This window comes from Pagrus major, chromosome 16 (genome assembly GCF_040436345.1).
Source record: "Pagrus major chromosome 16, Pma_NU_1.0".
NCBI lineage: Eukaryota > Metazoa > Chordata > Actinopteri > Spariformes > Sparidae > Pagrus > Pagrus major.
Window position 1 is genome coordinate 6,344,379 of NC_133230.1, and position 12,469 is coordinate 6,356,847.

At 39.0% G+C, this 12,469-nt stretch overlaps 2 protein-coding genes across 3 annotated transcripts in view; both read right to left on the minus strand.

Annotated features, from left to right (window-relative positions):
- Positions 1–354: 354 nt before the first annotated feature.
- Positions 355–9,600, minus strand: lgmn (legumain). The gene is made up of 14 exons (XM_073483579.1): positions 9,520–9,600; positions 9,035–9,197; positions 8,736–8,833; positions 5,864–5,945; positions 5,624–5,706; positions 5,427–5,502; positions 4,322–4,384; positions 4,065–4,131; positions 3,268–3,386; positions 2,431–2,520; positions 2,067–2,276; positions 1,777–1,947; positions 1,009–1,076; positions 355–880 (listed from the first exon to the last, which is right to left on the minus strand). The coding sequence occupies exons 2-14, from the start codon at positions 9,173–9,175 to the stop codon at positions 838–840; spliced, it is 1,311 nt and encodes a 436-aa protein (XP_073339680.1). The 5' UTR covers positions 9,176–9,197; positions 9,520–9,600; the 3' UTR covers positions 355–837.
- Positions 9,601–11,095: 1,495 nt separating this feature from the next.
- pcnx1 (pecanex 1) overlaps positions 11,096–12,469 on the minus strand; it is a 32,919-nt gene continuing 31,545 nt past the window's right edge. For both annotated transcript variants that reach the window (XM_073483554.1, XM_073483553.1), the window contains exon 36: positions 11,096–12,344. In XM_073483554.1, coding sequence (XP_073339655.1) covers positions 12,204–12,344 — 141 coding nt within the window. In that variant the 3' untranslated portion in view covers positions 11,096–12,203. The remainder of the gene's footprint in view (positions 12,345–12,469) is intronic.

Here is a 12,469-nt window from a genome sequence, read left to right on the forward strand (position 1 = left end):
AGAAGGTGATGTTTTCTTGTACGATTCTTGGTTTGGATCAAGCACTAAATCTGCTTAAAAATTCTTTTCATGAAAGAAATATCCTGTAAAATGTACCAAACAAGCTCAGAGGGAGGCTATAAAGCTGACAGTGGTTCATGGTGTAAGAGGAAAAGGCGGTTTTGATCACAGGAAAATAGGCTTAGGTAGAATTATTATGACACCATACAAATCCTCTTCTGGAGACGACCCACTGTTGATGTGTAAGGAAGACTACGCTGTGAAATAAATCATTTGGTTTAAGGAAATGGTAAAATCATGGGCAGGACATCCACAGAAGTAGAAACACTGGAAATACGAGTAATTTTTTGGCAGTTTTGGTCTTAAGATTTATTTCAAGATCCCTGTTTGACAACAAAGTCTCTTGAGGTTCAGCAAACATTCAATAGATAGTGGTATGTCCTTTACATGTCAATCAAACATTCTCTCATGTAAAGCCTTTCACACCACAAGTAAAGCTAAGAGCAAAAAAGTTTACATGAATCTCACATTGTATTTGTCTTTCCTATTGGATAAACAAATAAACAATCAAAAGCAGTAAAATATCATCCACAAACTCTTCACAGCAATAGTGCAACTCATCACAAAACACGTTTAAAAATTCTCAGTAAAATCAAAAAACATTAAAAGTCTTAAAAAAAGAAAAAAAACAGTTAGTGCGCTGATCAAACGATAACGTCAACTCCACGTCGGATTGATTCCTAAGCTGTGCAAAGAGAAGCTTTGTCTCCCCAGGACTTCCCACATGGGGGCGGAAGCAGTTTGATGTGAGGCTTTCCTGGATCTGCAGAAACACTTTTAATTGCTGAGATGACACACTGAGTCCATGGCACGCTGGATGCTGCAGAGAGGAACAACAAAATACAATCGGTTTCTGTGTCAAATTACAAAAAATAAAAATTGACTCACACGTCACAGGGGAGAGATTTGCCGATGAGAAGGGGGAAAGAGAGAGGAAGTAGACTGTACCTGTGGGCAGAGTATCCTCTCTCACACAGGTTCACCAGAGCGTACAGATGTCTCAGAGCGTATTCATACTGAAACACAAGAGGACGTCACACGTGTTAGAAAGATCCCCAGAGATGTACAGTAATGCTATTATGTTCATGACCACACCGTTTTTCCCACCCGTTGTATTTGTGGAATTCAAATGTCAAACAGTTTCAAAGAAAAGGGATCATTTCAATGAATGAACCAAACAGCTGCATGAAAGTATCTCACAACTATACTTGCTAATTTTCTTCTTTTTACTCCCTCCTTATATTACGCATGCTCACCTCATGACCAGGCGGCATTTATCAGGTAGAAACGAGGAATTTACGAGTTACAAGTTAAGAGAGTTTGGTGAATCCTACTTGGAACACTCGTAGAAAAAGTTTAAATAAGCTAAAGAAATGCGCTTGCATTAGGCGTCATTTGTTAAAGCATAACACTTGAGAATATGGTTTTCACTACACTTTCTGCTGAGTCAGTCTCTCTGTATTGGAGTCAGCTGAATGCAAAGAAAGTGAATGACTGAGGTCTGATACCGACCGATGAGCAGCACATCTGCCGCTTCCTCTTTTGAAGCAGAACCACACTTTTGGCATGTCAGTAAGTTTCAACCGTCAGCTGCAGATGAATCCTGCCAAAACTCTGACTAATCAACCGTTACGTAAAAAATAACCCGACACTTTCCAAATGAGGAAACCCGGTCTGTTTTAAATGTGCTGATGGGACTCTTCTGTGCAGCTCTACCTCAGTTTTGTGCCAGTTGAAGCAGTTGTATTTGTAATGGTTGAATGCAGCCTTGTAGCAAGCGTGCTGGGAGAGATCGGCTTTCTCGTTGAGAACCTGCTCAGCCTCGAGCTGACTGCCGGTCACCTTCTCAACCACTTCACGCATCGTGTCAGCCAGCATCTCCCTGACCTGAACACAAACACACACACATATTCACACACTGAACTCTGTAATATGAGATCTGTTATAGTGGAATTTGTGCAGTTATATGTTTTCCGATAAATCTGATTCTCATAGCTAGTTTTTACCTTGAGGTGGGCGCTGATCTCCATCAGCATCCCCCTTGCAACTCTGATGTCATTGGAGGCCATCAACTTCCTCTTGAGGATGGCCAGAGGAACGTCGGGGCTCGGGGTCAGATCCGGGTTTGTGATTGGCTGCAGGGTCATTGGGGGAGCAGATGGGCTGTTTGCCATGGTGTTACCCTGAAACGCCATAACCTTCATGTGCGCCATAGTCTGCGTAGAAAGAAAGAAACTCAAGGTAAAGATCAAAATAAGGGCAGGGAACAATCGACAACTATTTTGCCAGTCACAAAGAATTCAAGATATTACGAGACTTTGGCTCTACATTATTCCTTCTTCAGCAGCGTTCCTTCAGTCATTCTCTCACCTTGTTTCCGTACTGCTGGACGTGGCTGGTGTTTGTGTGGCTCTTCACGATCTTGAACTGCTTCACCAAAGTTTCTTTGTTCAGGTCCTCCTGAAAGCACAAAAAAACAACATCACGTAAAATAAGCAGCAAAATGTTTCCAAAACACAAAGCAAAGTAAAACTATAACATTTTCAGGATTTAATGAATAAAAAGTGTTTTGTTTTTTTTCTTTTGATGTAAATCAAGTTTCGGTTTTGGATGCTTCTACAGTATTTCATAGGCCCGCGAGTGCTGTCACTGCTGCTTATGCAAACTACCCACCCGGTTTTTATTCTGCTGGTTGAAAACAAACGACTGTTGCTGCTGTTGGAAACTCTCACCACTTCCTTTTCCTGCCTTTTGTCACCAGGTGTTTGGAACAGTAAATAACCTTTAATGTACCTAATATATCCTGAGTTGCTTTTGTACCATTAAAATCAGTCTGTAACAGATTGGTTGAACTACCGTTACATGAAAATACAGGTAACTAAAGACAGATACACATATTAACATCTGGTAAAGCATGCAAAACTGTTTCTGTGGTAGTTCCCACTACAATAGGTGACATATTAACATGCAATGGAAAGAGCTAATAGAAACCCAACATTTTCTTCTCCTTCTAGCCAACATTTCAATAAACGACTGGCGAAACATTGTGAACTCTTCACAGGAGATGCATTGTATTTGTCACCGAGGTTAGCACTGACTGTTATACATCAATTTATTTCTTTTTTGCGTAAAAATGGACATGTTTATTGGCATATAGAGCGCCCCTACTTCACTGTGATTGAAATCATTTCGGGAAACATAACCCACCACATCAGAGTCCTCCATCCAGTTCACGCTGTACCAGTCTCCCAGGTACGTGTCCCTCTTCTCGTCATAGTAGCAGGCGTAAGAGGACTCATGAGGGTTGGCTGCTGTGGTGGCGTACACTGAAAACACGGAGACATTCTCATATTATGCTGTGTGACAGTTTGGCAGAAAATGAGGGAAACCTAAACACGAATCACGTGTCTGTTTGACAGCCTCAGAAAAACATTTCAAACACAACGCATGAGACTCTAGAAGAGTGTGAACGCTTGTTGCAAGTTAAAGAGTGAATGTGTGTGAAAATAAACTGCTGCTTTACATTTAGACTTGGGAGGTGTTACCGTCATTAAAACCACAGAGTGAAGTGTGTGACAACTCTGGTTTAACACAGTAAAACCAGAACCTTGATCCATGTCCTGTTATGGTTATCACATGAGACCAAGCACATGACAGTATGACTGGGCTCACAAATTACCACAAGCCATAACGCTGACCTCAGTGTTTGATGAGACACAACAAAGGACTAAGAGTCGCAATCTAAAGTCCACACACTGCAGTGCTGATCTCAGTCTAGTCCAAAGATGACACAGGATGTAAATCACATGAGCCTCTACTGGTCATTCTTGGCTGATTTGCTTTTAAGTTGTGGCTTTAAATTCCCCGTCAAATGTAGGTCTGATGGTCACAAGGGAAAGTCAAGTTCAAAATTAGTCCACTGACTGACACCTCATATTGATCATGCAGTGTCATTATCTCTTGGTTTTACTGGAAAGTGACTGATAAGCTAAAGTTCAACTCACCATCAATGTCAGTAGGCAGGTGGTTCATCATTGACCCAGACTCACATGCCTCAATGTAAAACACCATCTGTGAATGTGTGTGTGTGTGTGTGTGTGTGTGGGGGAAGAAAGAAGATAAAAACAAGTTTTATGATCTAATCTTCCACCGCAGCTACATACATCATCACCTGACTGTACATGTCACACAGTATGTAGGTCAGTGATTAAGCCACATACAGTATTTCTAAAAAAAACAACAACAGCATGTTGTAACGTACCTTTTTGTATTTCTTATTGTCGTGCATGTATGTAATGGTTGCTTGGAGGTCTTCTACACTGAGCTGCAGAGAAAGAGAGAGGACAGGAACTACTTTTAATTTAAATGTTTTTAAGTATCCTGCTGGATTATACATACAAACCATTCAACATATAAACAGTACATAGTTGTTGCCATCAGTGCTGGGGTTGTTGCCCAAAAAAGGCTGCAACTAACAATAGTTTTCTTTATAAATTAATCTGCCATTTCATTTCTCGATTAAAGGTAGTAAACAGGAGGCAAATTTGGAGAAAGATAGATGACTGTTGAGTCTTAATCCCAGGTCGTCAAACACAGACGGCCTTGGGTTATAATTTTGAGCTGAATACAGATCCAAAGCGTCAGCTATCTTTCTCCAGAATCAACTTCCCTAACTTCCCTAGCAGCAAATCCTTACATTTAAGACGTTGGAACGACTTGCTTGAAAAACAAGGAAAGGATTAATCAATTATCAAAACAGTCTTTCAATCAACTAATAGATCAATTGGCTAATTGATGCAGCTCTTTACGATACATTATAGACAGGAATATTGTGCCATTATTCCACTCGCCGTCTGTATAAAAGCTACAGAGGCGGAATGGGGGCAGAGTTTTGTTCTGCCTCTGATCCACCAGTGGAGGTAGTAACAGAGCTGTAACACACTGGGGAGGTGTTATGCTGGTGCTGCTTGGTTCAGTGTAAAAAAACAAAGGCGGTGTAGAGGTGAGCCTTTGTTGCAGCGCTATTGCAAAATCTGTCTGAAAGGGGCTAATGATACCTATTGTGTTTCAAAGACTGTGTGGCTCTTGATCTTTGCTTTATGTCACTGTCTATTCACTACCTTCAACCATACTTAATGGTGTAGCATCAACTATTTTTTAAATGTCAAAACACTGCTCAGATGTTAAATAAAAGGTATTCAGATATATAAAAGGGAGCATGACTCATCATCATGTGACAGAAACAGCTATCTGGGAAAACACGTTCAGTAGCATTAGAATATTTAGTTCCTGGTTTATATTTTGTGGTTAAGAGCTAGCTCATCTGGTGCTCGTGGGTAATGAGCAGGAGGAAGAAAAGTGCTCACATCATCATTGGGAAAGGCCAGAATACCAGGCGCCCCGTGGTCTGTGAAGTACACAAACACGTGATCGTTGGGGCCGCTGCCAAGACAAAGAGAGCAACGTTATAAACATAATCTTGACAAACCAGATTATTCTGATATCAGGTTTCATCTCTTCATGAGATTCACTCCTCCATCTCTTGTTTTATTGTATCACTTGCCTCTTCAACACTTTTCCCGAGCCTCCTTTGACGCTTGAGGAGTCACCCTTCAGCACAGCCAGAAAGTTTGCTGGGGTCACATCCTGCAGAAAAAAACACCCAGTCAGAAATCAAAAAGTTTGCTTCACACATCCAAGTCTCTTCAAACAAACAATCTGTTTGAATTTCAAGAGCACTGCTAACGCTAAACATTTATCCCAGAGCTTTGATTTGTACTCTTATACAAATATTTGCACTCACATCTCCGGTGTAGTCTTTAGGAACACCCTTGTAAACATCGGTGCCGTTTGGCCTGTTGATCAGTATCCCAGGGGTGGGGTTGCTGGTAACGAAAACATGATTCAGATTTGAAGGGGGAAATGAAAATGGCTGACAAAATATTTAGTCATGATGACAGGGGAGCAGATGAATGATTAACGGGTCAGCTGACGGGTCAACGTTACTTCACAATCATTTCCCCTTTCACTGCAGAGTCACTCTGTAACAACAACAACCCTTATCTATAAGTAACAGCCATGTAAAGATACTTTTTGATATTTGTGCCCATCTCTGGTTGTCGGTTAATACATTTTAACTTGTTAAATTCTTAACAGCGTTTAATCGATCAATGATTAATCATAAACATCCCTATTGTAGACCAAATGATTAGCTGAGAAAATAATCAGCAGGTAAATCAATAATGAAAAATAACTGTTAGTTGCAGCCATAAATTCGTGATAAGCTTTTTTTTGCATTAAATCAATGAAAAACATTCAAGTCTGTTATCAGTATAAGTGGCCATCGACTTCTCTTCATGTGACATCATGCAAGCTGCACTGCTTGTAATACAAGTTAGTTATTAACCAAACATCCAATATATGGTTATAATCATGTCAGACAAGGATATAATACAATCGCTGTTGCATAACTTATCTTTAAAACTTGACCCACATTATATGGAGGTAATTTGATACATGGACACTCAGCCAAAGTCCAAGTTTGTAGACGGTCAACAATAGCAGAACAACTATATTGCTCAGCTCGTCATTGGTTGATTACTACTAAATGAACCTGCAGTGAATATAATCTGAAATTCATTACGTACACAGGCTTCACTCTAAAAACATATCAGAACCGTAGACAGTATTTATTTTACCTGCCTGTCATTTCACAAAGTTGGCCAGTACTGAAAGCTGATGTTGACTACAAGATTAATTGATTGGTCTTACCAGGAAATTCATAAATAACTTTGATTATTAATTAATCTTTTAGTGAAGTCATTAGTCAAACAAACATACAAAGCAAACACTGGTTCCAGCTTCTCCGATATGAGGATTTGCAGCTTTTCTGTGTTTAATATCATCACAAACAGTGACTACGCTTGTGTTTTGAGCTGCTGGTTGGATAAAACAAGACATCTGTGGATTAATTAGTGTTCCATTTTTATTATTACTAGGAATGAACACAGGTTGCAGCCTTAGTTAACTATTTGGAGATAGTCAGCATGAATAGCTAAGATTGTTTTCCCTCTTGCCACTGAATTCTACTTCAGCTCTAGGTCCAGACATACAATTAACTTTTTCATACATTCGAGCAGGTATTTATAAAAAAAAGAAAGTTACATAAATAGGGCCTCTTACTGACCAGTCAACTTGCCCAAGTAAACACTGCTCATTACTGTTGAACACCTCAGTGTGTAGCAGTGATCCCAATTGACCGAAACTGCGGGATCTGCTTTCACTACGGCTCCTCTACCCACACGCCATGTCAGTAATGTAACTTTTAGTCGGTCCTGCAGGAACACAAAAATCAGTTCCTTGTGACTCCACTCAGTGAGTCTCTTTAACAGCCTGTTAATGGTGCTGCTGATCTGACAAAGAACCACACAGCGCTGACATACCACAGCGAAATGAGAAATACCGACATGCTTGTGTGACAGTTCTGTGGTTTACAAATGGGGCTGCATATGAGTACAGCACTTTCCTTATCAAAGGGCACTATGTCGTTTCCGAGAAACTAATATTGTCAAGATTTATAGGCTAATAATAGAAACTCAGAAATATATTTTTGTTCCGTGACTGAATAAACAGGCTGTTCTCAGAGAAAAATAAGGTCCCCAGAACACTGTTTGAAGCTAGAAAGGTGGCAGGGTCCGCCACATATAAACAAAGGAAAACTGTGAAACTGTGTTGTCCTTTAAGGGCAGTTTGTTTATTCAGTTATGAAAATGAATAGTTTGTTTATCTAGCTTGTTTATCTAGGCATAATCAGTCAGTGACGATCTTTCTCCTCTGAATTTCTTTCCCAGAACTACACTGTGTACCTTTTACAGTTTCACTTATCATACTAACGATTTAAGCTTATAAATGTATTATTATTAATATTGAACCAGGACCTCCAGTATTTGGACCAAATAGCTCATGAAGATAAGGGGTGTCAGATTTAGTAGGCCACAGCTGTTACGTCAGTGTGTGTCAGATACAAGTTTAATCAACATTTAAGTAGCGTTAAGTATCAGATCGGATTCAGCATCAGCAAATACAGATACTGTATTAAGGCCTCGAATTGGTTTGGGGCCAAAACTTAGTACTTAGTGTTAAGTACAGTGTAGAACGTCAAAACACAACCCTAACACCTGAATTTTGGCTTAATTGTTGGATGATCTATGTAGATTTTTATTGTTTTGTTGCTGCTGGAATAGTTTTGTTGATGTATTCAACAAGTGTTATGCTGGTCATACTGTTTTTAGCGAGGGGGCAGAATAGTCGTCATTGTATTGTTTTTATTGCCGTCCTGATAATTATGCTGGTCCCTCGATGCAATGTTTGTTTGTTTGTTGTCTCTTTATCTTGCACTTTACAAATAAAGTTTCCCTTGAACTTGAATGGTAATAAAGCATGTTAATAACGAGTGATCACAGTCTTGTTACAGAAACATGCAGTATAACATGTATACAAGATTCATAAACCTGCAAATGTTATTTACATATTCTGCTTTTGCAATTGCAATTGAGGAAGGATAAAGGGTCAATGACTAAGCAATACTGTGTGTTTTTTTTAATATCTGGGGGGGAAAGAAGAAGTCTGTATCACAAAGATAAGCTTCACAGAAACTAAAAAATGTCTCAACTCACTCTTCATTCTGTGCCAAGTCATCGTACATCATAACCACAATCTGCTCATCTGGGATGCCATTCTTGTGGACAATTTGATAAGCGTGGCAAGCATCGGCCTGGTACAAAGAGAAAAGCATTAGACGAAGGTTTAGGGTTACATTTTAAAAGCCTGGGAGAGAGTATGGAGAAAGGGAAGTGCCTTATCTTATCAAAATGCGGATTGTAAAGGAAAACAACTGGGTCATGCAGAGTTTACACTTGATAAGGTGACTTTGTGGGGTCAGTTTCATGCAGTGTCCCTGTTTTACCACTCTCACCTGGTGTCTGTAGTTGTACCAGCCATTGGAGCCAGCAACGATGACTACCCAGTTTTTCCCTTTGTCTGGCTCCTGGGAAGGAAATGCACTCACGAGCCCGAGACTCAGGCCGAGCAGGACGGTGAAGACTGACTGAAACATGTCCTCTTCTGATGTGTGAGTCCTGTGTGGAGAGCATGGACCATTAAAAGCTCTCCTTATTAAATATACTCTTAGAATAAAGTTGCTGTTGTTTGTTGGACTGTGAGGTGGCGACAAACAACGACAGGTAAGCCAAAAAAAAAAAACAACAACAAACACCCCACCTGACTGTCTGGATATCACATGATGATATCCCTTCTCGACAACTAGCTAGCTAGTAGCACAACAAGCTAACAACACGATAAAATCCTATTTTTTAAACAGCTCAGACTGCGAGAAAGCTTTTACAAATATTACATATAAATCCCAGCGATATTAGGAATAGATAATAACGTGTTTTTTACCTTTTCTTTGCTGAAGCGTCCGGAGAAAACAGCAGTGGAGTCACCACATGAACACGCTCAGCGACTCAATGGGACATTTATATGTGACGTCGGGAAAAACAGATGATAGGAATTCTCAGGCAGCAGCCAATCACAGGGCTCGGGAGGGGCGGGGCTTTACTGTAAACAGTCATGTGATTGGAAGAGCAATAACATGTATGAGCATGTCTGTTTTCTGATGAAGTGAAAACTAGATTAAGGAGACTTTTCCAGTGGATGATCATTTCTGAGTAAACAACCCCTTCTCTGAGCAAAACTTTAATGATTTATTGATCTGAAAAATAATATATTTTGCCTTTACTGACATTAGTATGGATGGTACAGTGGTGGAAAGTAATCTACTCTTAATATATTATATTTTCTGTGTGTGAAGGGGCTGCAATTGCTTTTTATTTTACAGTCACATGACAATAAAGCAGAACCTCGAACCTTGAAAGAAAGTCACCAGTTACTTTGCTGTATAAGATGTTTTTTAAAGATTTGAATTTTTATTTCACATTAATCACTTTGCATATTATCAATAATATTGACATTGGTGTCAATTGTTTTTCGTTTAGCTGTGTGATACATTTATTTACCACCTATGTTTTTTGTCTTTGTGTTGAATGTTTCACATGAGGAGGGCCACTCGACAAGCCCTTATGGGGTTTTTGGCTCATCCTGCACATTTTCTTCTTTTTTTTTTACTTCTCAATCTTTATATACTGTATGTATTCTGTTGTTTTTTTTTACTGATCTATTATGCATTTTTTTCTTATGTGCAATAAAATAAAAAATAAAATAAAGCAGAAATTAAAAAAGAAAAGTGAATGAAGCATGAGCTGGTAGATGCCATAAAATAAATCACATTATATTCTTTGTCTTTTATTCTGTCAAGTCGAACTTGGGCCAGTCCACTTTTTTTCTGCATGATGGGTACTTTTACTTTTGATACTTTAAGTACATTTTGCAGACAAAGCTTTTCTAATTTTACTTTAGCCATTTTATTATTATTATTATTATTATTTCTGCATATTCTGACTTTTGAATGGGAGCAGCTGTAACACAAACAATTTCCCCTAGGGGATAAGAAAGTATTTCTGATTTTGATTGAAAGCATTATTTTTAGCTACATCAACTCCAGTAAAGGATCTGCATACTTCTTCCACCACTGCTTGTATACCAAATCATATGAGCTTTACTGTTGAGAGTATGTGACATCGAGAAATAAATGTCATTACTCAGACCTACGCAGTCTTCACACATTTACAGCATTTTACACAACTCCTTATAACCAATGAAAGTGAGAACGAGGAAATGTCACGTGATTCATATGATTCTGTGCGATAAAGATTATAAACCACAGCATGTAACTCATAAAATCCCCTATCTCTGCACTGTCACTGCACCTGCTAATCACAAGTTTCATTCTAACCTTTGTCTCTCCTGCAACATCTACTAAAAATCCCTGCAGATGACTGAGGTTAGTGTGCACCGGTGTGTTTGTTTTTAGTCTGCTAGAACATGAAATGACACATAAACAATAACAGGAGGCGTATTAAAGATGTCAGCAATAAATCAAACTTTTATTTCTCCATATAGAAAAGAATTAAGTTAAATAGTGAAACAGTCCATCAAAAATTCGGCATCTTGTTTTCAACCAATGGTCCTTAATACATTAACCTTTGTCCCAAAAAGAAATAAAAGAAGATGTAACAAAGTGTAAATACCATGTTCACAGTAATAAATATTGAAAACAAAATCTTTTATACATTGACATTATATATATATATATTTGTGTAAATATATATATGTATAGATATAGATATAATCATATACAGTAAAAAGTTATTTTCAAGTTTATCAAACATAAAATAGTAAAATAAAAATGGCTGAAAACAGAATGACGATTGCATTTTTTTTTTCATTCCCAAGGCATCGGTAACCATGGCCATTCAGAGTCTGTAATAAATAAAATGTGATATTATCTAAAGAGTGTAGTGCATCACTGTAAATAAAACAAAAACAAATTATAGTGCAAGTTCTTTTTTTCTTTGCGCAATGTAGTCTTGCAAATTTTAAAGTAATCCAAACGGAATGACAACAATTAAACAGAGGAGTTTGTTGAGCGCAGTGCCGTCAAGTCTCTGCATCACAACTTTATTTCTCTGTTGTCTTGGCAGCAGAAAAAAAAAAAAAAAGCTTTCATGTGTATGAAACCATGGCAGATATTCAATACCAGGCTTATTTTGGCAAATTATTTAAAGACAATCAAAACACAAAAAAATCTCCACACGCTCGTTTACACTCAACTCTGTCAGAATTGCCAACGAAATAGTCGATGAAATGCATAGAAATTAATTACCAGTAGCAAGAACTAACTTAATTTAAGAGTTGTTTACTGTCATGCAGCATTTATGAGACGCAAAGCAAGGCAGATACTGTGGATGTGTATTGATGCAGTAAAGGATCTTGGATGAATGTATACTCTGCCGCTGCTTGCACTTTTCCCTGGCTTCCTTTCCCCCTCAGCGATAAGGAACAGGGGAGGGGGGAGAGCTCCCATTTCCTATTTGTCTGTAGGCTCCCGCGTCCTGCTGAAAGCCAGGGAGGTCTGGCTTCATCTTCACACAAGTCTGTGTGTATAATGTGTGTGCTTGCTCATCTCAAACCTCTGCACCCAACTCAATGACCCCAGTCTCAATAATGGGCACTAGCTTATCTTCCACCTGTACCAGCAGGATGGTCTTGTCGATATGGGAGCGATTGGCTGGGTCACGGCTACAAGGCACCCACCGGTGAATCACCTGCAGAGGGCAACAGACAGGAAGCATCCAATTAAATTTATGAGGCGTTTATTGTTACAGAGCAAGTAGGTCACAGAGGGTGTTACGGGCCAAAAAATAGGACACAAGTACAAACAAGATAATCA

Coding starts and splice junctions, on each gene's coding strand:
- lgmn (XM_073483579.1), bottom strand. CDS start 9,175: ATGTTTCAGTCAGTCTTCACCGTCCTGCTCGGCCTGAGTCTCGGGCTC. Junction 4,385..5,426: donor TGGCCTTTCCCAATGATGAT/GTGAGCACTTTT, acceptor CTTTCTCTGCAG/CTCAGTGTAGAAGACCTCCA. Junction 4,132..4,321: donor ACAATAAGAAATACAAAAAG/GTACGTTACAAC, acceptor ACACATTCACAG/ATGGTGTTTTACATTGAGGC.